This window comes from Carassius auratus, chromosome 20 (assembly GCF_003368295.1).
Source record: "Carassius auratus strain Wakin chromosome 20, ASM336829v1, whole genome shotgun sequence".
NCBI lineage: Eukaryota > Metazoa > Chordata > Actinopteri > Cypriniformes > Cyprinidae > Carassius > Carassius auratus.
In genome coordinates, this window is record NC_039262.1 from 14,384,756 (window position 1) to 14,410,633 (window position 25,878).

Below are 25,878 nucleotides of genomic sequence, written 5' to 3' on the forward strand. Positions count from 1 at the left end.
AATCCAGAATGAATTTAGACATTTATTCACTGACTATCTTCTAGAAGAAGTCAGAAGATATTTTGAGAAATGTTTGGTAACCCAACAGCATCAGTTCCCGTGGGCTTCCAATGAATGGACAAAAAATACAACAGAAGTCAATGCAACTGAAACACACAGGTTTGGAACGACACGAGTGCGAGTAAATGATGATGGAAATTTCAGGTTTGGATCTCTTTGATTGCTGTGACTGGATCAGTGGGACATCAGAACTTTTTCAATCCGATTCATGAAGCAATCAATTACGAACGAATAATTCAGAAAAGTTTAACCAATTAAATGAAAAGATCCAACTCAAAAGAATGATTCTAACTTTAACCGTGTAGCGCTACAAAGTCAAACAACAAAAGAGAAGACAAAAGGTGCTCACAGAAGAGGAAAAATAAAGCACTATTTCAGCTCATTAAGAGACAGACTTTGACATATGAGCCACTGGACCTGTTAACAACATTTATTATGTGGGAAACAGACAAAGGAGCAAATTTATCTCTATGACAGATCTGGGCCATTAATGCTAATTCCGACTACAGACTATTCTCCCTCAATGGGCCTCAGAAGGGTCATATTGTTACAAAGCAGGAAATTACATGAATTGGACATCATGCATCCTGACAACTCCTGACTTTTCGGGAACTGTGCCAAGCGATTCCTTCCATGGAATGCTATAAACCCCTCACACCTGCCCTCTCGTTCATTCATTCCCCCTTCTCTTTGATCTTCTGCCTTTCCCCTCTCAGTAGCAGAGACGGCTAATTTATGCAAATTCGCTCAAGCAAATTCCTGCATGTCATGAATGTTAATGAGGCAGGATCCGCATGACAATGGAGCGAGCGCTTTACAGGGTGTCTGAAAAACACAAAACCTCTACTGAAGACGGGACACCTGCGATATGAAATCTGCTGACTAACCTGACATTAAACTCCAAATGCATACACAGACAAATGAGCCACGCTGCAGCACAAAGTCACGGCTCATGCTGAACGCGAATGTGCGGGGCCACGGCAAGGGCATTTATTGGCTGTGCTTCAAAACCTACTGAGACAGCATTTTTGAGCATCATATGCAATTCAAAGGTTCATACAAAAAATGGAGAAGGCAGATCAGTGGGTTTTGAAACACAGAGCTTTAAAATGATCACAAATAGCATGTTTTAAGGCAGCAGTTCATCATTTCTAGCTTTTTATCACTGCATGAATAAAATGTGAAAAGGGTTTCTATATCTGTTTCTAATTCTATATCTATCATCTTCATGGACCAATCGGGCTAAACCGGTTACATTTTTATCCATGTGGAAAAATTGTACATTTACAACAATTCAAGACATCATGGACATTTCAATTATTACCAATATTTTTGTTGTTACAATTTTCTGAATATTTTCATATTCATATAATATGAAATATTTTACCAAGACTGCTTCACTGCTTACTAATATTTAAAACATTTCTGCCCACAAAATCACAGTCATGTGAATAACATGCAGAAAAAACACACACACAGAAGGAAACAATACTCTCTGATAGAAATGACATAAACAATATATTTCTAAGAACTTTTTTTTATTAAAAATTTCCTTACATCAATTATTTATTTAATTCATTGCCCTTTATTCCTTTTAATTCTACTTCCTTTTGTCTTTCTTGTGGACACTCCTCTGAACACTATCTCTTTTTCTCTCTCTCATACAAAGTCATAGACCCAACTGGAAAAAATGATTGGAAAAATAGCTAAAGGCTGAGGTTTATTTCGAAATACTTGTTTTTCAGATGCATATTTAGGTATTTAATGCCAATGCCATTCAGATATTTACAGGCCTACCTAAAGTGGTCAAATTCATTTTGGGTCCACTGTATAATGTGTCAGACACGTACACACACAAAGTCACAAGCAGACACTCAGATGGGTAAACGCTTGACAGATTTAGAGTGTGATGGATTAAATCAGATACTCTACTGGCTAATCCTCTCAAACTGAGGTTTACGGTACACAACCAGACAGAGAAAAGGACATGACCTCGCCATCCTTAAGAGCTGGATATCGCTGCGCTGTTTGGCCTTTAAGACTTTTTCACTCTTGTTTCCCTTCTTGAGTAATTTCTCTTCTTACACAGACTTTTTAGATCATTTAACAGACGGACTTCCTCTCTTGCTGGCTTTCCCTCTCTGCCCAACCCCCCCTCCCCCTCCTGGCTGTGATAGAAGACAGATCTCCCTCCATCTGCATGATCGGCTGCAAATGTGTGAGCATTCATGTATAGTCTGCTGTTATTTCCTCTCTGACCTGCTCTATCCTTCAGGATTACCCCTCGACTGCCTCAGCCAGGTCCTGACCTGCTTGAAAGCATTTCACCATGTTTGGGGATATCAGAAATTAACCGTAACACCTGCTAAACATTTAGCCTTTTCCTCAGATGAGACATTTTCTGTATATGTGGTTATGAGGTGGTGGTGCAGCACTGGTGTTTCAGAAACCCCAAAACTGCCGGTTGAATTAAAACGGTCAGAGAGAGGATAAAATAAAATAAAATATATTTACTAATTAGTTCAAATTCAACTAAATTAAGAACGTAAGTGAAAAACATGTAAAAGTGAACAAATAAATTATGGTAACACTTTACAAAAGGTTAAATTCATTAATGCATTAGGTATCATAACAATGACAATTTTATATATATATATATATATATATATATATATATATATATATATATATATATATATATTATAGTTCATGGTTATTTAATGTTTGTTCAAAATATAGTCAGCGTATTTTCATTTATTCTAACTGAAATGTTATAAAAGTTAACATATAAGTTTATGTATATCAACATTAACCAAGATAAATGTTGTCATACTTCGCTACCGTTCAAAAGTTTGAGGCTGGTGCCAGTGCTATTGTTAATGTTTTGAAAGAAGTATCAGTAAAAACAGCAATATTGCAAAATATTACAAAAATATTTCTATTTTAATATATGTTCACGTGTGTGATGGCGTGTGTGAATTTAATTACTCCAGTCTTCAGTGTCACATGATCTTTCAGGAATCATTCTGATATACTGTTTTGTTGCTCTAGAAACATTTCTTATTAATATCAGTTATGAAAGTTGTTCTGCTTAATATTTTTTAGAAATGTTTTCTTTTCTCTAAAGGTTTCAGTTTTTCCTGATTCTGTGATATCTGAGATTTCTTTCATTTTAAAAAAATCTCTTTTTAACATTATAAATGTCTTTTTACTGTTAATTTTGATCAATTTAATGCATCCCTGCTCAATTATTAAAAAAAAAAAAACTTACTGAGATCAAACTTTTGAACGTATTGTTCTTTCTTCGTTCATTATGATACCTAACGTATTTAAAATATTAATGAAAAATGTTACCTTAACCTTCATAAAAAGTCAAATTACTTAACTTTTAATGATTTATCTACTGCTTATTAGGAACAATGAACGTGTCACTATACTGAACAAAACATTGAAGGAACATCAAACATGCTGTACAAAGGAAGGAAATCTCTTTAAATTCAGCAATCCGAAGCGACCCTCACAACGGTCCCTTCAGAAATACATTATCTCAGAGCTAGTATTTTGTGGAATGAGGATATTTTACAATTCGCAGCACTACGGGGTGTGTTTAGATATGTGTTTTTTGCAGTGTACATGTGTGTTTGGGTTTGAGAGTGTTGTTATGGTGCTGAATTGCATGTGGTTGCTATTCACAAGACTGTACACTTTATTACAGGAGGTGGTTTGAGGTCGCTGTACAGACTAGTGCTGAATCAGAGTCGCCCAGACAGACATACATAAACATACAGACACAGACTGACGCTGGCTGTCTAAAGCAATGCTGAATCACAGTGACACAGCTGCAGAGCACAGCTGCGGGACTTAAGTATGCATACACACACTCACAAATACCACACCACACACACATACTCTCTGGTATACATCAATAGTCAATATCAATCAAGCTCTGAAGTACCTCATTAAAATAAATTGGACTCAGCGCAAAACCAGGTACGTTGTATAGTTCTCTGCGGAAGATTCTTGCAGTAATGATGGGCCAATTACTTTTCTTTATTTCATATATATGGCTATTCGCCAAATATGCATATTAGTGCACTTTAAGCATTTGTTTTATGTTATCTAAAAGTTCCCGCTAAGAACAAAGTAGTACATTACAATGTACGACGAATGAAGTCGAAATTCGGATAAGCATAGTAATTTGAGGTTTAGACCAACATTGCAGCAATATTACATTAAGAATAAATACAAAAGTCTTTTAAAAAACAATAACTGAGACACAAAATTAATTCAAGATGAATTAATGAGGTAAAGAACTACAATCCCATGAAGCACTTCAAAAGCAGATTTTCTTTGCAGAATCATGGGTAATGTAGTTTTTAACAGGAAATCTGCTGTTGAACACGATTATTTAAAACAAAAAGCAAAGATGAAATAATCTGTGCTGATGGTTTCATAACAGTCTTGTAGCTCACAATAAGTGTGCTTTTGAAGGTTTAAAATGTAACATTCAAAATCAGTTTCCCTGTGGAGAAACTGAATGAGATGGAACTTGACAGCAGCACTCTATTAAAATATATCAGACAGCTGGGTGGTGCAATTGACAAATCAGAATCACGAATTAATATGGCATAGATGCTGAATGATGGTTTTATTACAAGACCTATCTTAAAAGTAATGCATGAGTTACAACAGTGAAGGAAAAACTGAAAACAGACAGAAATCTTGAGCCATTGAGAGAGAATCCCTTGAATCAGCAGAGGTCACAATGTTATGGCAAATTATATGATTAAAGCATATAATACAGGAAGAAGTGGTGAATCAACGTCCTTTGAAAATTTGTCACACTTAATACTTTTTATGCTGAACTGTGTCTACAGACGAAGAGCGGACTGAAAGCAAACATCTGGGTCATATATAAACTGACAAACCTAACACTTACACACGGTTTCATCATGTGACGGATGCCCATTCATATTGGATGCTGACAGCGCTCAACTCCTAAAGCACCAGTTAATAAGGCCAGTTCACACCGGTCTGTGCATCTAGCGCAGGGGACCTTAACTGGTGAATTGCCGCCAAAGTCCTGCCAGCCATCTTGGTAACACCCCTTGGCAGTTTCTTCTTTATGCAGTTAATTAGCTGTTTACCAACAATATACAATACAAGTGCAGACCAACATTTCTGAAAGGGTTTAAGATGTGTATGTGTGTTCTGGACGGATAGATACATTTTTTTGTATAATTTGTTATATTATTTATTTATTTATTTTTAACTGAAAGGATTTCTACATCTGCCAAACTGAGCTCTATTCTCTATATGAGCTCAACTTCTCCTGTTCTTTTTATATAAGTTATAAAAATGGGTTGCATACGTCTAAAAACAAATAATAAAATGCAGCTAATCATGTATGGATTTCATGCAGACAAGCTTTTATAGCAAATCGACATAAAAAGGGAGAAAAAGCTTCTAGTGTCATTTATTGTAGAAGTGGAAACTGTATGGAATTTTGGTGCAAATTCATCTGTCACTTGGTAACATGATTAATATTAAGAAAGTATTCGGCCCAGTGTTTATTCCATGCAGTGGCAAATGAGTTGTAAATTACCCAGTCTATATCATGTTAATCATTTTGCATATTGTTGTGCCTTCTTCAGTAATAAATGTAAAATATTCAAAGTCAATTTTGTACGATAACAATTTTAGTACTCTGGTGGCTGCCATTAGCTATCCAATTTAAAATCTATAAAGTAGCAGAAGCGGTTGAGAAGCACTGATCTAACATGCGGTTTTCTCTCATAATGACTGTGGCTGGAGGGAATCCAAGACCATCATCAAAGCACAACCTTTAAAATGAGTCAAATAATAACCACCACTGGCATAATAACCAAATTAACCCGATAATCACACTCAAGACATAAAAAAACATCCTATGTATCATTAAGTTTTATTTTTTAGGCATTAAAAAGCTTTAAAGAAAATCTATTTGTATAAAGACACTGCAGACAGGACATTTTTCGTGGATATCTTGGTATCGGAATCCTTGTAGTCTAATACAGGGTTTCAGGGTTTCTTCGTCTCTGTAGGGGGTTGAGGGGGAGGCTGTTTTTCCGTCTCCCTTCATGATCTGATTCCCAACAAAGAGCCGATTAAGGACCTCTCTCTCTCTGCTCAATATTCCCTGGCTAACACAGATGATGTCACTAACCCGATGCGGTCCCCACGACTCAACAATAACAAGGTCATCTGGGAGGGGTGGGGTGGATGTGGGGGGAGCTGCAGAGGGGAAGAGAAGAAGGTGGCGGTGCTCTTTGTTTCACATTTCATCTGCAGTGAATTTTTTTCAGCAACCACCCCACCAGCACACCCCCACCTCAGCTTAAAGCCCCCCTCCCATTCTTATCCGACATCACTTGCCTCTTGAGACATATAGGGGGCGATGTTCAGCAAACCAAATCACTGGATGCTGCTGCGTACTGTACGTGTGCGACACACAGGGCACAGAGTCTACACACACTTACGGCACAGCAGATACACAGCCTGAGTCTTTCAAGAGCTGCAGACTTTGAATCAACATGACAAAACAGATCATTCATCATATTACAAAACAACAGAGGCTCTGTAACTGAAATATGAAATGTGCCTGAATTTCTTCGCATTAAATTAAACTTATCTGGAATATGCGTGACATTTACAGCTATTAATAGTAAGAAACTGAAACACATTTTCTGTCACATCTGAGGTGAAGATAGGCGCGTTATCAAATCCTCAGACTCTTTTTTTTCTTTATCTTTGAAAGATGTAATTCCCTCCTCGTTCACACTCACACCAGACTATCAGAGTGAAAGACTGAGGAATAATTGATGAAAGAGGGAAGATGTGAATGAAGGAAGCATTCCTTTTTATATTAGATATTAGAAGCATTCCAGTCATATTAAAACCCAATTCTGCACAGACAAACCTGTTAACATATCGCTTCCTTATTTTTTAACATTCCAATGTATTTTAATTTCTGTTTTAGTAATTTTAGCACTTATTTCCATTTCTTCGCAAAATTTCTAATTCTAATTTCAGTTTTAAGTTTACTTTTTAACTTCATATTCATGATTGATTTCAGCAGTATTTCAATTCAACAAATTTTAATTGTTAACAGTAACATCTGATCGTATATCGCACTTTAAACCACACGTCCCATGCGTTACAAGTGTCCCATGTGAAGATGTGCATGTGCGTGCTCACAAGACAGTGAATGTATGAGTGGAGGTGTGAACACATGACTGGAGGTGTTCTTATGCCACATTAACACCTCTGTGGAAAACTCAATCGCTCCAGAGTCTGGAAAGCAGGGGTGTGTGTATGTGCAGTTCTGTGCTAATGTGTACAGCAACCACAAAATCTTAGCATGCTCTTAGACCACAATTTAAATTATTCAGTTCCATTGAAACTCAGATCATAATCATACTTCAACACACTTCGAGGAAGAGTGCAGAAGCCTTAGTTTTTTTTCAGAAGTATTTTTCTCATTCAATTGTCCCATAGGTTTTTTTTTTTTTTTTTAAGTCTCTGTGAAAAAATTATTAGCCAAGTAACAAACCAAGCCGCAATAATATCAATCACAACACTACAAACTTTGATTTAAAGCAAAAATATATTCAAACATTTGACAAAAAAATCTATAATCCCACTATAATATAATTATAATCCAAATTAAAAACAATTTAATTCTAAATGAATTAAAAACATTGTTTTGAAGGTAGCAATAATATCAAATGAAACCATGTAATTTCCGTCTACTGCAATATGCATACAAAGACCTCAGAGAAATTCACATTGTTTAATGGGAGTGGCTCTTCTGGCATGATTTGACTGCTTTAATTCTAAACTGGTGTTGATTTCAGTGCAGAACCATGGGAAATGTAGTTTTTAACTAGCAAATACACTGAAATAATGTGGACTGGTGGCTTCTAGGTCTATTAATTTCATGTTAAAAATCTATTTCCCCATGCAAAAAATGTAAAAAATAATTTTACATTCCAGAACCCAACTGTTGCCCTATATAATATTCAATCATCTAATCCATTACTCCGCTTAAATAGCAAGGAATAATGCTTGAAAATTTTCACATCTGAAATTGTCACAATTAAGTCTAAGTATTAGAAAAATCGTCACAGTTTTGCTTTGTTTACTAATAGCTACGTGTATTGCTTGCTATATGCTTACTAGCTTGCCAACTTTTATTGAAATCTCTTCCTTGTTTTTGTTCAGTTGATATGAACTTTATACATGTCATTAAAACACTAAATTGCTAAAGTACGTCTCATTAAAATCACACTGTTCTTACTCAGCTACGTAATAGAAACCATAATGAATGCATCCATTTGTTATGCTAATGCTCTTCTTTCGTGAAATGTTTCATCTTAATTTTAGATCCATGATGGAGGGTTAATGCAACAGATGCTAGTTCATTAAATGTGCATTTTGGGCTGTGAGAGAAGACAAACTAGTGCTCATGTAGTGTGTATGAGTGTGTGTTAGAAAGACAGGGTTTTGCTCACAAAGATGCTGCCATATGGTAGGTAGACAGGTGATGAGTGGTGATTATAGTCACGCTTTACTGTACATCATGATGTTAGTATACTTGAAAAGTGATCGATGAAATGATGATAAACCATGTCAGGAATTTTTTTTACTATTAATTTATTAGCAAAACTTCCAAATGCTATGTTGAGGCCCACCTAAAACACAATATTATTTAAATGTTTGGGGTCTGCCAGATATTTGAATGTTTTTGTAATGCTTTTGATCAAATAACAGCATCTTTGCTGAATAAAAATATTGCTTAAAAATATTACTGACTTTTGAATGGTAGTGTATTCACCAGTGACCTGCCAACCTCTCAGTAATTTATTGGATCATTAATGTGCATGAAAAAAAATGTTTATGCATACCTCCTCTGGCATGCTGAGAACCAGTTCATTGTCACTTTGGGTGATGAAGCCCTGTAGGAAGTACTCGCTGCAGGCTGCTAGGACAGCCCTGTGCGCACGGAACTCCTTCCCCTCCACCAGAACGGTCACATCACAGAGCAGGCCCTGCTTCCGCTGCTCATTCAGACCCAGCAGGATGTTGGTACAGTGCACCGTCGACTCATACACGTACATGGGAGCTTCAGACTTCTCATCCACGGACATACCGCTCACACCCTGCGCAGAAACAGACAGACGTAGACGGGTCAACTTATGTCATCCAGGTGACAGCAGAAGTGCAACACAAACCTGGTCCAAAATTAATTCCCTAAACCTCAAATGTAAGCATAATTAAGTTTGGAGAAGAAATAAAATAAGTCAGAGGGGAAAGGAGTTACAGGACAACTGCCAAATGGTTGAAATAGCAAGAACAATCATTTTATCTGATATAAGTTATTTAAGCCAAGACAGGTTCGCTCCATGCTCTTATAACAGTGGAAGTGCTTTTGTTTCCATTGCAAACACTTCTCTGATTGATTTTTAGTCACAATTTGTGCATCAGCCAACATTCCCAGAATTAGTTTTTTTTAGATTAGATTGTATTATGATCCTGAATGATATCCGCAATCTAGATAGGACAAGTAGTAAAGAGGCCACAAGTGTGATTTATGAATTAAAATGTGACTAAAATATGGTATGCTGTGAATGATGTAATAATGTACTAATAATATAATGACCAGCTGTTTTGCACAAACATGCAAATCATTTAACTGTGTGTGTATATATGCATATCTCTTTTACACACACACAAGATATCTTTTAACATTGTTTGTTACTGCAATCATGCAAATTGTATTGGTGGTATTTATTTATTTATTTATAGTAACATTTATTTACATTATTAAAAAATATATACAAAAATCAATTTTTTTGAATTATTTATATTTTTTCAATTTTAACAATAACTAACACGAAATGTTACATTAATGCATTATGAATTAACATTGATATTAAATAATAAATTATATATATTTAATAAATAACTTAACATTAACCTAGATTATTAAATGCTATATAATGGTAATTTATTGCTAATTCATGATACACATGCATTAAAAAATGTTAATTAACAGAAACTTCACCAAAAATTCCAACTTTGTTTTGCATCTGGCTACAAGGTTGAACAATCTCACCGTGACCACCTCCTCAAAGATGCCACCTACAGCAAGTAAACACACAACCACACACAAAGCAAAATGGCACAAACAAAGCCCGAACCCTCCCACACAACCATAGCGGGGATCAGCTGCTGTCGCAGTATTCACACTCACTCGTTTAACATACACCCCCATGTAAGCAGGTATGCATTCACACTTTAAACAATGATCCCATGTGCGCACACACAGTGGTAGATTAGCTGGGGAAGGTGATTTAGCTGTCAAAACAGTGGGGTCTCTGAAATCGGTTCTTACGTAGGAGGTGCACAGAGAGATACTGGCACATGCGATCTTCAGACATCCAGTCACAAAGATTACCTTGAGCTCTTATTCCTTTTCGTTTCCCCTTATTTCACCCATCAAAGCGGCTCAACCGGTGCATGTGTGATTAGGGACTTAAGTGTCTCTGGATTCTGGATCAACTCTGTGTAAACAAACGTCTCCTGCCCCCGTACCCCACGTCCTGTATCAGAACCCCTCAATGACTCTGACACGTTTAATCTCATCAGGGATTCTTGTCGGATGGGCTGCCTTCTGGCTGCCAAGTGAATATCACTAGCCTCAAATTAGCATTCAGCCCTGCTACTGATTTGAATAAGTGCAGATTGAATATGACGAGTCAGGAGCAGACCTCAACATAAAGCATAACCTTATGATCCTCTTAAAATTCAAGGAATTGTATTTGCAATATTGGCAAGGTGTGCATATGCTCTCTGAATGTATAACAGGCCAGGCAAATCCATTCATTTAGAAAGAACGGAAAGAGAGATGGGCTTTTCACACTTGAAATTGTTAAACAGGGACATGCTAAACTCTAGGTAAATGTAATCCTAGTTTATCTAGTTTCAGACTCTAGTATAAAGGTCAATAACTTGAATAACTTGATGAATCCAGCTTGCCATGGGCACACAACCTATATTACTAAACAAATTACAATATATAAATAATAAAAAACTGTATATAAATAACAAATATTACCATATTTGTAATACTGTGTGTGTTGTCACACCATTTAACATTTACATTTTTTTTTCCCCAGGTGTTGAAACTAAACAGTGTGTAACGCTTTGACCGTAGGCGCATGCATAATTAATAAGGAAAGCACTGTGTAGTTTATTATTGAATGTCGGATGCTACAACATCTCGAAAATATAACTCTGCATGGTTTACATCAGTGTTGTTGTTATTTTTAAAAATGACAAAAGCACACGAAAATACACTGAAAATATAAAAATAAAAGCTAATTCAATATATTATTAAATGTAAATAATAGAAAAATAACACTGGTTTATATTTGGCACCAAAATTATGGTAACATGATATTATAATAAATAATTGATTTATATAATATAATATAATATAATATAATATAATACATTAGACACTTTGATATATACCATGGTACTAAAATTCATGGTACTCCAAGGTACTCATAAATCAAAAATACGGAAGAACCATGGTTAAAGTTAAAAAAGGTAGTACCATCGTACATGTAAAAAAAAACATGGTAGATTCATGGTACCTTTTCCAAAAAGCCATAGTACTTTGTGGTACAGATTTGCAGTACATAGTCAGAAGCTTTCGAAAGAAATTACAAGTGTGAATGTTGCATTGCCCAGGGTTAAAGTGCCTTTAAAAAGTTGATAAACCAAGGTTAAGCACAGCGTGAAAAGACACACAGAAAGAGAGGATGCTTGAGCTCTGAATCAGGCAGATTTAAACCGCTTTTGAAACGACACAATCTCTACTTTCAGTCTCTGCCAGCTGTCTTTTCCACAACACACTGAGCTATTTAAGTTGTCCGGGCCAACTTCTGCTCGCGGAATGATCGGTGCATGACTAAACAATTCCTACAGAGCTCCAGTGGCAGCCAACGCTGCTCTTTCCATCCCTCCCGAAGCCAGGGCTGCCCCTGTCTGCCCCGCTGCGGTGAGGGTTGTGCAGCCAGCGCTCCTCCCTGCTCCCACAACCACCACTGACTGCACCTTGGGCAAACTCTGACCCACAGAGTCACAGGCATGAAATTTCTTACCCTTGTCATCTTGATTTAACTCCTGACTGGGCAAAAGAGGCAGTTGGTGTACTCCAGACAGGCGCAAGCCCTCAAAAGCTGGACTCTATTCGAAGCAGGTTGCATGTGGAGGTTACCGTCGAAAGGCTGCTTCAACCAGAGTGAGCCTGAAGAAGCTGAGAGGTTTGACGAATGCTGACGATCTACTGTCACCCGAATTAAAACGGAAAAACGGAAAGTCGTCCTTGGTCATTGGAAATGGCTGTGTGTAAATGGAAACTGTTCAACCCAGAGAATGGAATCAGTGGGCCCAACACCTCACTGTCTTTCTTTCTTTCTCTTTCTTATCTCTCTCACTCACTCTCCGAGAAAATTAAACCACACGGCATGTGGGTTCAGAGATCCTATACTGCAGTGTGTGAGTGTGCGTGCGTATATGTGCATGTGTGTGGGAGGGACACTGTGGTTACCATGAAAAGGAAGAAAACAAAAGACAAAGATAGGTAGAGAGTGGCTCTAATGCATCTGTGCAAAGCACCAATCACATCCTTTGAAGCAAACAAGTATTTTTGTTATTGTTAATTTTATTAATGTTGTTTATTTAATGCATTCGTCTGCCACAAAGAGCTTCTGCATAAGAGCCATTCATTTAGGAATCAGGTTACATTAGCCAGGTTTCCATTAAAAGTTACAAATAATAATACAATAAAATAATAATAAAAAAAGGAACTGTTTCCATCCAATGAGTCAAAGAGAACAAAACGTTCCCCTTCCTGATAAACTGACACTATATATCAATAAAAAAGTAGAAGGCATTGAATATAATAATTTTCATATATAATAAGTTACTTGTTCCTGGGCAAGCTGACAAAACAAAATAAATGTGGTAATTGTTTTCGTGGATGTCAGTTCCGGCAGGCAATTATACAGAAATACTTTGACGACAGACTTTGCTCGGTCATTTTTCTTTGCTAAAAAGAACCATGCAGTTCATAAGAATCAGTACATCAGGAAACATACAGCACAAGCTGTTTAGTCTGATTCTGATGAAATGATGATTCTTACGAACTGGTTCTATTTAGCTAATGAGAAACATTCAGTGCAAGAAGTTTAGAGAGTTTTTGATTCAGAATTAAAGAACCAGTTCATAAGAGTTGTTGTTGGTGAATCAGAATGCACTGGTTGTATTGCATGTTGTTGACAGCACAGTCCATGAGGACAGCACCATTAAAATACACTTATTCTCTGCATTATAACACAGCACATGGTAGTTTAATTGCATCACATTAAGTACAGACCGCAAAACACACATCTAGTGTATGTCTCAGGTCAATTATGAGTTCTTTTGTCATGTCTCAGCAGCGGGGGGATTGCCACTGCTGAAAAGTAGTGCAGGAAACATCGATTCCAGCCGGGAGATTTGACTGAACAGTACCTAAGTATAAGCAAGTTTGTGTGCTACATTCCCAGACATTTGCAGCAACAGTCCAACTGGTCACTCCAATTATTGCTTTTCATTTTGTTTCCTTTCCTCGCTCTAAATATGTTTTCTATGCTGCCTTTGGTGGATTATGACCTGCGTGTTTCCAGATGTGGTTGCAAGGTTCATAAGATGCCAAACACACTATTTCAAAATTGGAATGGGTTTTCTTTCCATGCTGGGATTGTGTGCACAAAAGGATGATGCATATGCTCACAAACTCTCCACAAATGACTACTCTCGGCCGTGTTACCGATTGGAACTGCTGAGGGATGCAAGGGGTTTGCGTTCCGTCTCATTCTTTCTCTCCATTCCCTTTCTTCTTTTATTCTGCAGGCCTGTCTCAATCTTGTTAAGCGTGGCAGCTAACTGGTTTTGTGAGGACACTCCCACACTCATCAAAAGCAGAGCTCCGTGATGGGTTTCCTACAGCTGTCCCGGCCGTTCAACTTTTGTCTGCTCCAGGGGCTGGAAGACTACCAAAGCACTGAGACTAATCTAAAACCAGTCGATTAGACTGAGTATGAAGTCTCACTTTCAGAGACGAATACCCCCAAGACAAAGACAAATGATTGTGCATCCAAATTTTTAATAGGCAATGCAGACTTGGTTCATCACTGGCAAAAACAACATGTTCAAATCGAATGGTCTCCTCAAAGTGTTCCGATGGAAACAGGACTATGTGTTTAACTTGAGAACCTGATTTCAGACTGATTTGTGAATGTATTGTGTGGTGAACAGTTCAGCTGATTCACTCAAAAGATCTGACTCAAAATAACAGCCCAAGCTTGTTGGGGAAATGTACCTGTGGCAATCTTTCTGCAAAAGGATATTCTTGCATGTTTTGTCTAGTCAGTCATGCTCAACGGGTGTTCAGTTTTATATAAAATAAATTGGGACATAATGTGAGTGTGGCAGTGTTTTATTACATTGGTTTTACATATCTAGGCACTTCAGAAAATAAATGTCTGATAAGTGGTGCTTACCTGACAATGGTTTTAATGGTCTTGCATTGGTTGGTGTTAAACACAATTTAAACGCATTTGAAAATATTATACCATCTATAATAAACTCTACCCCTAAACTTAACAAAAGCAAACATAAGACTTGCCAAAACAATTCAATTTAGCTTGCTTCTACAATTCTTTGAGCTCTTTTATCGAGCGTTGTCACTTATGTTTCACAGGACTCATGTGATCTGCACTGCAAGTGTAAAGCTGTACCAGAGGAGCTGCAGAGCAAGTTTACTACATTTCTGCTTGTGTGATGATGTAAACGACAAATCACATACTATGGTAAAAGTGTTTTCAGGTCATAATAAAGTATTGCGCAAAGAACCATGCTAAAATACAGGTAAGTCCTTATTAATCAATAATCTGCTCCTGCAGTCATATTTTGTGCTAAAAGGAATAAAAGTAGTTGTTTTTTCCTACACTACAGTGAATTGTATGTATGTGTAGGTATATTTTTGAAATTTGGAAAAATGGGGGTATAGTAGTTTTTTATTTTTATAATGAGGCTGTGTTGCAGAAGAACAATTCAATTCACAAGTCAGACATCCCTATACAGTACACTTCGGATTTAAGGTGCTGAAGAATGCATCTCTTATCTACATCATTAAATGTTATCTTTAACTGAAGCACTTCTTAGTCTATTTATGTCTTGCAGTCTTTTGTCCACTCTGAACAAAGCAGTCATTTTCCTGATATAAAGTGTTCCTTTAGCTCAACTGGTAAAGCATTGCGCTATTAAGCACAAGGTTGGGGGTTCGATTCCCCGGGAACACATGATAGGTAAAAATTGATAGCCTGAATGCATTGTAAGCCGCTTTGGATAAAAGCGTCTGCCAAATGCATAAATTGTAAAATTTAATTTAAATGTAATTTTAATTTTAAATTTAAAGGACACTGACCTAATGTACTTACAATTAGCACTCAAACATTCTTCAGATTTCAGGCGGACTCATTGGAGTCCCTAAAAATAAACAAAATCATAAGAGGCCTTCTTTCTGTAAAGTTGCTTTTTCTGTAAAGTTGCTTTGTAATGATTTGTATGGTAAAAAGCACTATACAAAAATAACTTGAACTGAATTGAAATGAATTTACAGCTTCACTATGCCAACAAAGCAGAGCCGGGTGTTTCCATGTCTGTCAACCTTTAAACTCGTTTAAATATCTCAGCTAACATCAGTAAACATCAGCTCAGATCAGGCCTGATAGAGGTGCATGCTATGTGTGGAATGGGTTTGCAGCTGTGCTCTTGCACTCTACAGGAAAGCCAGACATGGCGGTTTGGGGGGGGCGACAGCATATGATGTGCTCTGTGATGTGTGTCCTCTTCCCTGTCTCCACAGACACTCTCTGCTGTTGAGCAGAACGCTTCTGACAGAATAAAGCTGCCATGTGCTACTACATCAACAGAAAACACTCAACTCACCTGTGACCATCTCCATATAGACCCCTTACTAAAATCATAGTTTCCACACAGATAGAGATCTAAATACATTTGATACCACAGACTGTTATTACAAGGGGTAACACGACTAATCAGAAAAATGATTACAATTAGTCATGAATTAATCACGGAAAGATTCAGTTACAGCTTTGATCTAGATCTACTGTCGTTCTTTCAAAAATGTGCGATGAATGTTTCCACTATAAACCAACAAGACTTAAACACAGTGTAAATAAGATATTTATTATGTGTTAAGTGTTAATATTTTTATTCAGCAAGGCAAATTAAAACACCAAATCAGCATGAATGATTTCGGAAGGACCATGTGACACTGAAAACTTCAGCTTTGGCATCACAAGAATAAGCAATGATTCATTTTGATTTGTGATGGTTTTACAGTGAAACAGTGAAACAGTGTTAGCATGCACATTTTTTACTAAGTCAAGTGCCATGACACCTTTTTAAAATTGCTGGCCACTCAGAAGGTTCATTCCACTAATGCAGTCAACATTAGCAGCTGTTACTAGCATCGCAGATTGCATCATCATTTCCAGCACTCATTTTCTTATCACTGCAGCTGAAGTGTTAAAAGCAACTGATTTGCTTTATGCTAATCCTCACGCTGAATCCTAGCACGATATAGATTTACATTCAACTCTCTCATTTCAGCAAATGATCCGATTAACTAGGTAGCGGTTTTACATGTAATAACACCAATCAACCAAACCTGCAGTTTCCCAGGTTTGCTTTCCACCAGTAGCTAATTATCGGCTATTACCTGTAAAAAGCCCATTTACCTTTAGTACACACATGGATTAACACACAAAAAGACAAACGTGCACACACACGCAATCTCGTACAGGCTTGTGATCTGAGACTTCCATGGAGTAGTACATTTCCTTCAACCCTCTGACACTGAAACAGACTTAATGGCTCATTACATTCCAGCTCTGCTGGGTATTAATCATCAGCCTCTATGACTAATCCTGCTATTCCACATGCGCTTATACTGGGAAAAGTGCACACTCACTAATGGAGCCCTTTAATGGTTCGGTCTCAGTGGGCCTGAATGACAATAATGGACATTTAGAGCAGCGTTTGATTGAGTGTTCATCTACCGCAGAGGACAACCTCTGTTACTGCACTGGACTCTAACAGCTCTGCTAGAATTATTTGTCCTAATTGGGTAGGAATCCTAGTAAATAGCTCTTGTTGTAGAGGGTAATGTGTAAAGACAAGTGCCTGGAATGAGTATAATTCCTCTGCTTTGTTGAAATAATTACCCAACGGCCACAGATTTTCATTTAGTCTCAGTCCTCTCCGGACCTTCTCACAAGCCACGGGTTGTTGTTGTTGTTCTCGATTATTACTTAACAGTAGTTGACAGGAGATGGATTTTTTTCCACCAAACACACTCTTGACTACAGTAATAAAAGGTGAATGGTACTTCAGTCCAGAAAAGTCATTCTGGCTCTCTCCGGGCACCGGGTGTGCTTGTCTGAAGGAGATCATCCACTTGCCTGCTCTGCGGCAATCGCTCTTTTCCAGTTGTGCATGCAAAACTGGTGCATAAAACAACATCAAAGGCTTGTGGGTGTTTCCAGAATAATAATCTAAGTGTGCATCACACGTTCATTCCACTTATTACTATTGATCCTGTAGGTCTCTTTGATTAAGATCAAATGAAGAACTAATACGCTTATTTAGTTTTAGGCAAAGTGCATTAATCTGTGCACAGAGAGAAAAGAAATAATTATTGGGTGCGGTTGGAGTAAATAAGCCTCTGGCAAAGTATGGCTTACTAAGTGTTTTTGTTTATACTGTGCCACATGTATGATATAATTTATTTATCAGATTTAAGGGATGAAACTTTTCTTCTACAGGTATTTAATTTTATTTATTTATTTATCCTGCTACAAATCGCATGGGGCTGCAGGGTTGCCAGACATTCAGTGAAAGAAAACAATATAAACGAACACATATCCAAATGCATCATCATCAGGAGACCTGGGGGCTCAAGCTCAGTCACTGTGGCAACTTATGCTGGGAAACTAACCTGGTCTGAGACAGGCTAAGGCTAAGCTGAGCTCACCTAACACTGACCAATAGGAACGCATTTTCTTATATGTTTATTTATTTTTTATGTAGGATTAATATTTTACTGTACATTTGCACATCTAATGTCCAACAAGAAATATTTTAGCAAAATGCATATTTTGCTCAAAATGATTACGTTTAGTGGAGCAGCAGCGCTCTTTCCTTTGTGTAAGCCTTGCACACTCCTGACAGCAAAATGGATATATTTGCATGACTTTGTAACATTTAGAGATGAAGAATATAACTGCGACGTATCAGTTATAAACTGAAGAAAAAATGTCCCAAAATGCATCAAACATCACAAAATATATTTGCTTTTTGCCATGGTTCATTGATTGATCCATGATCAACATGAAGGGCTGCTTAAGAATAAGCGTGCACATCAACTTATCCTGACTCACTGGACCTGGATCAAATTAGTGAGATTGCATGAACTCAGTTTGTTGTTTATGAAACCGCTTTAGTCCCTAATGATTTGTAAGGTTATTTAAAGTTTGGTCTTGGACTTGTCTTCGCGTCTTTAATGAAACAGCCCCCTGTTTGCAGTCTCTGAAAGATGTTTTTAATTAAGCTTTAAATGAATGCGGATTTTGTCATGTTTTTTATTCATACTTCAACTGACTAAGGGAAAACTGGTGCTGGATGTGGCGGAATTAACTAAATGTTTAACTGTAGCCTTATGGGAAATATCGCTCTTAGCTATTCCAAGCTCCATCAAATAGATCTGTATATGTAAAAAACCTTAACCTTGGACAACCACATGTAATGAGCTCTTGATAAGAATAAAACAGCTTTATACATATACTTTCAGAGTGAAGTTCCTAATGGAATGCAATTACTATTCTCAATGCTAACTGCATATCCAGGATACATAACCATGCTTCATTAGTGCCAAACATAATCAGTCTATCAATTTTCTGTGCGGCTCTCCTACGCACTTGAGAGGAATGCACCTTTTTCTTTCTTAAAGGTCAAGAGACTTTACCAGCTCACTTCTTATTTCTGACAAGAACAGAAAATTTCCACTTTCCCTCTGAATTTGTTTCAATTTCATCAATTATGCAGAAGCTAAAGTCTAGATTTCGTGTGTGGGTGCCAAGCATTTGATAATGTGATGATCTGAGGGCACATCCAAGATATTACTCTGTACTGTCTGTGTATATAGAATACAACACAGTATAATAAAATTGAGTTCAAAAAGGGCAAAGTATGTTTGCACAAATACTGTTTTTGCTCTTGCTTTCTCGACTTAGTTGCTTAGTCAACCGCTTTATTTAGGTTTTTTATATAAATTACAATTCAAAAGGTTCAGGCAGTAAAGAAAGAATGAAAGAATGAAATACTTTTATTTAGCAAAGATTTCTAATTCAAATAAAAGCTCTTCTAGCTTTTATAAATGCAAGAACACATTCTGTTTTGATTGTTTAATCAGGCTTACCCTAGCCATTCATTTCCCACCCTCATTCCTCTTCACTTTCTTTCACCGGACGGCTCACATCACCCTTATCATTATTATACAGCTATTAATGGCTCATTCACAGAACACTTAACTCCTATCCTGCACTTGTCTGGGACCACAGAAGAGTTTCATCCCCAATAAATCTACTTGAGAACTAATGAAAGCCTCTTTGACTTTGGCTGGGTCTTGAAACAATAATTCACAAATGATCACAGACATAAGTATGGCACTGCTGTCAGCAGAGGTCAATGAGTTCTGGTGTTTTGCATTATGGCAGAGGTCTAATAAGGACACAGTGGCATTGATGTATAGATTTAGGTCAAAAGCATACCTCCCCAAACATCTGACAAAAGGAACTAGGTTACGTGAAAGTGTAAGAAACCAAATCGCTGGTCCTCGCCTTCCGCTCCATTCAACACCCTTCTTTCAGTATTACTAATAGGTTTTGTCAGTGATTTACATGAACATGACAGGTACTGACAGACAGAGAGACAGAAGCAGACAGAAAACTGCAAAAAAGCAGGTGACTAGAGTATGAAACGACAGAAACAGACTAAGAAATGAGAGGAGAGGAAGAAGGGATTTTCTTTATTCTTTCATTGGGGCTTTCCAGTTCAGCCACATGCAGATAAATGACTTGTGACCTCTGCGTCTGCACGCACAAAGCTGCATATTGTATTTCCCAAACCTTAAACAAATACATGTTTTTACTTCTCGTTGGGAATACCTGGCATTCACATATCTGTCTGCTCAGTTTTGTTTAAGATAAGATCTGATTTATTCCCAGGGAAGATAACATGGAATCCTGCATGGAGTGATGAAGTTAATTAGATCATTTGTATCGATTGGGAATGTGCCTGTTCGATGCAGACATACCATAATGCCCCTGGAAGCCTTGACTAACATTCTGACTGAACTCTTTTGTGCTGAACTCACAACTAAGTGTTATTTGAGCTCCCTTCAGTCATACTTCAGACACTCTTATCAGATTAAAGTCAACCCAACCACACGGTTTCACAAGCAGCAGCCACAGCAGACGTAATAAGAATATTCAACGTATATGATACACAGATAACCATTCTATGACCTCACTGCAGATTAAGGTCAAATCATTTTCCTTCAAGTGGCAGTTTTTAGGTTTAGTTTATTTACTTTAGTTCTACTTAATCTAAATAAAAATGGATTTTAGCTGAAATAAAATAAAGTTTTATCAAATAAATAAAATAGTTTTTTATTTATATACTTTTTAATTAATTAATACATTTTAGTTTTAGTTAATAACTCTTAATCACACTAGTCTTGATAAAACTATTTTTAAAACAATTATTAGTGCTGTCATTATATTGTTTGAATAATATATGTGTGTTCTGTGTATATGTATATGTATATATATATATATATATATATATATATATATATATATAGATAGATAGATAGATATACACACACACACAAAAGTATATATTTTAAAAATATATATCTATATCTATATTCATATAATTTATAATACAAATAAATATATTTATAATATAATACAATGACAATACTATATAAAAATTATATTTTCCTAAAATATATACATGTGTGTGTATTTATATATATATAATAAATATACACAGTACGCATACATATATTATGTAAATAAAAACCTTTATAATGTTGTAGGTTTTTATTTTAATTCAGTTAAAGTTTAATTTATTTCAAATAATGAAAATTAAGTTTACTGTTTTAGTTTTAGTTAACGATAATAGCTCTGGATCACACAAAATTATTTAATTTATTATATTTTAAATAATGTTATATATTATATTATAAATAATATATATAATAAACATATATATATTTTTATATATATATATATATATATATATATATATATATATATATATATATTTATATATATATATATATAAAATTCTTTTTCTTTTTTTCATATACATAATTTTTTCAAATGGTAATATCTTTTTTTTTTTAGTCTTAAGTGTTCAGCAGGCTAATAAAAAGTTAAATATTATAACTTCCAGGTCCAGATATTTTATACTGTAATCAACATGAATACACATCTTTACAAATGTGAGGATGGTGATCTGGTTGTGTGTGGAAAGTGCAAGGTAGAGGTATGAAGCCATGTCTGTGTTCATTAAGCCCAGCTCAATCTCTAAATGGATTCAAGTGCCTCTTGCGCAGGCAGAAATCAATAGTATTGTCTGCTTGTGCTGCACCCCTAGGGAAAGAAAAAGCAAGGCATCATCCCTTTCTCTCTCTCTTTCCTGGAGTACACTGAGACATTGTTAATTATTCATGACTGGGACTTCCAGCTGTGTGTGAGTGTGACTTATTCATAATGGAAGATGTAGAGGGGGCACGGCTTTGCTTGAGTTACTGTACAGCTGGGGTAGCCAGAATCCCATATCCCATCATCATCAATCTCTGACGACCCCTACCGCCTGAAGATCTGCGTTTTGCAGACATATCACACAGTAAAAATACAACACAACATTACACATGGACAATATTCCTGTCCCTCAGATGGTTTTATAGCATCTTTGGTAGAGCAGCTAGAGAAATCAATCGCTTTGAGTCACTGTAACTACTCTTCTCTTACCCCGGACTCGTTTTCTGAGGTAGACGCAGACTAAAACCCTCTTTGAATGACTCAATACTAAACACACATGAGATCAGCCATTTAGGAAAAACAATCAGTAAAAAACAAATCATAATGTCTTTCTGGCTTCTACTCAAGATGACAGCGTTTATCTGGGCTATAATATGACACATTCATGTTGTACGGCAGGGCGCTCAGAGGTCACATTCTGAGATGTGCTCATCGCAGAGGACAGACATTTAGCACATCTTCTCTACTCTTTCCATGGGTCAACAGTTTCCATTATGTAAGTTGCTTAAGAATATGTCTGATTTTGAAACCTAATATTTGAATATGCTGTAACATCCCCCCCTCCCCCCCCAAAAAAAAAACAGACAAGCATGTAAGAATGTCTACATGTAATATACTATAATATAAATTAGAATCTATTATAAAAAAGCTTATGTCTGAATTTGAAACCTAGTATTTGTATATGTTGTAACTAACGAACAGACAAGCATGTCAGATATATAATATAATATAGTACATATTCAATCAGTTACTTATGTCATAAATGTCTTCACAACAGAAAGCACGTGAACTGATGGATGCAGCATTACCTCTGAATGATGTCACAGCAGAACCATGTCAGTGCAAGGTATGATGGGACAGTCTGGAAATTCCAATGATAAACAAAACCATTCCACTGAAAGAAATAACGTTCATGATGTTTGAAATCCAAATAACCTAACTTTGAACTCAGGCCACTGCAAGCACTAGTGACACACGAGTGGCAGCATCTGGGGAGCTGATTGTTCCTGTGTGAGAGTGTGTGTGTGTGTGTGTGTGTGGAGGGGAGGAGGATCACGCATGCCGGAGTATTTTGAGCTGAGGTTGATTAAATGTAGCTTGTATGAATCATGACTTCCCACATTGCAGCATGAGTCATGAGCCAGTCTTATATGGTAACAGACAGGACACACACACTCTCACTGTTATGCCTGAACGGGTGCAGAGATCTGCTGCTGATCTGCAACCGTCACACTCTGAATCAGAGAACTAATCCATAACTAACCTATCCTAACCGCCTCAACAATCAAGGTAAAATGCAATTCATTAATAACATTTCATTGTTCTTGTGAAAACAGACAGACCATATTCACAAACAGGAGCAACTCTCACATTGTCCTGTTTACAGCTTGAAGAAGTGAAGTCAAACACTTTTATATTCATGGGAAAGCTGTGAAAACACCTATTTGATGTAATTCACTTAAAAAATGTGGATGTGATAGCTAAAAATTTTAATGAGTCAGTTCGATTACAGAAAAGAGTTGTCACTCCTGTTTATAAACCAACTGGGTGTGAACAGAACTGTTTTTAGCAGGACTGACCACTATTTTAACAGGACTGACGTCTATCTATACATCCATCCATCCATCCATGCATACATCTATCTATCGATCTATCTATGTCTGTCTGTCTGTCTTTGTCTTTATGTCTGTCTGTCCATAGAACAGATGTGGATGTTTCATGTTTCATACAAGCACCCCGAGCAAATTCTTTTCGTCAGCCACAAACACACAGGCGTGTGTCACTCAGTCATTGAATGCATCATCACAGCTGCCCTATAAAGGGTTTCACCCAAGACATCATAGAAATGAATTATATAATTACAAAATGCATGAACTCATAAATCCATTCACACTCAGATATACTATCACCATTAAGTCTGACCACTGTCAAATTCATATTAGATTTGCCAGGATTGTATTTTGCACAAAACAAACCTCAAACCAGTGGAGGAAATGTAGACTGATGGAAAATCTCCCCATAGGAAAGAAGTGACACTTAGTGCCACCCACATCTGTACTCTCAGGGCAAGTGTGTTACAAACTGTGTCATGTCTGTGTTTGAGTTGAAATGGAATATGAACATATTGCCTATATTATAAATGTTGCACGACTCACGCAGACAGTACAACTTGCTTGGGTCCAATTAAATTGCATCTGCCATGTCAGGAATATATATTTCTCCTTCATTTTCATGGAAGCGGTGATCAGTGTCAGCTAGTGTCCACAGATAACCTTCGAGCCACTACAATGGCTGTTTCATTGATTAAGTAACTTGTTCCTCTTCTGCAAACCTGTCTAAAATTCATTCAAAGAACTATTTGTTCAAAAGGGAACTATGGCTTTATACTGAGGTTGTCAGACTATAGTACTCCAAATACAACTGCATGCTGTTTACTCTTGAGTAAAATGCAGTCTCTGAATGTGTTTAGAGAAGTTACAAGGCAGAAACAGAGAACGGACTCCCTCAGGATCAGATAACAGGCTGGCAGCCCCTGGTGACAAAATGCTAAGAGCTAATATAAGCACATAGAAGAGCACATTTATTAGCGAGTGTGTCAGATACACACGTAAGACACGTAGGTTTTCAAAACAACGGCAGTTTGCTGTTCATGGCTCTCAGCTGCCGAGAGACAAATATAGCAAATGAGAAAATAAAGGTGTGAAAACATGATTCCTTTGAAAATAACAGAGAAGACAGGATTCTGGACAGGCACATGGACTGAAGAGGCAGAGCACAGGTCCCCTCTGCACAAACTGATCACTAGGGCCCCTCAAAACTATTTATAATGTCTAATCTTAGACTGTCAAAACACCATTTCCTTTTTTTTTGCCAAATGTGCTAAACTCACTAATCTATTTTTCAATCTATCTATCTATCTATCTATCTATCTATCTATCTATCTATCTATCTATCTATCTATCTATCTATCTATCTATCTATCTATCTATCTATCTATCTATCTATCTATCTATCTATCTATCTATCTATCTATCTATCTATCTATCTATCTATCATTGCCTGTCTCTGACTATGTATTTTCACAAATATTCATTTAAAGTACTTACTTCTTTTATAATTAAAAATGTCTAGTTTATAGACTTCTTAGAGCTATTTTACGTCTTTACAAGTTCTAATTGTGTTTAATTTGCCACCTCAACTAAAATGCAGGACATTAAAAAGACATTTGTGTGGTTCGTAGAGGTCTAGACAATGTGAGAATTCACCAATATTTTAAGACAATATTATTGCCATTATTTAAATTTTCCCCCTTCATAATCCATGAAGTCATAACCCATGTTTTTCCCCTCTAAATGGCTGTATATTTTATTATGTGCGTGTATGCTCCTTCAGATAAATCATAGTTTTAAAGGTTATGATCCCAAGTGTACGCAACTGAGACCTGTGGGTTTGGGGTTAAACACATATGAGGCTGACTCAGAACGAGAGGACAAATATCTCTCTCTCTCTCATTCTCTCTCTCTCTCTCTTTCTCTCTCTCTCAAACACACACATAAACATACAGTGGAAATATTCAGATCAGCTAAACCCCGTGGAGTGTGCAACTGATGTTAGACATCAGTGGGAGGCTTCTGCCCACTGCTTGCTTTGTGCTGGTGACAGGGTTTCCTTCATCAGCTATCTGACATTTGGGATGTGGAATTCTTGCTGCTGACCTATTCAAATATTAACCGTTTAGTGT

General features: G+C 36.8%; 1 protein-coding gene across 2 annotated transcripts in view; it reads right to left on the minus strand.

Moving 5' to 3' along the window:
* Positions 1 to 25,015, minus strand: part of LOC113037749 (transcription regulator protein BACH2-like) — a 43,769-nt gene extending 18,754 nt beyond the window's left edge. The window contains exons 1-2 of one of the 2 annotated variants that reach the window (XM_026195098.1): positions 22,946 to 25,015; positions 9,006 to 9,260 (exon numbers count right to left, since the gene is read on the minus strand). In XM_026195098.1, the coding sequence (XP_026050883.1) occupies positions 9,006 to 9,248 (243 nt within the window). In that variant the 5' untranslated portion in view covers positions 9,249 to 9,260; positions 22,946 to 25,015. Of the gene's footprint in view, positions 1 to 9,005; positions 9,261 to 12,272; positions 14,774 to 22,945 lie in introns of those variants that run through there. The other variant, XM_026195097.1, reaches the window with a different exon arrangement.
* Positions 25,016 to 25,878: the final 863 nt, after the last annotated feature.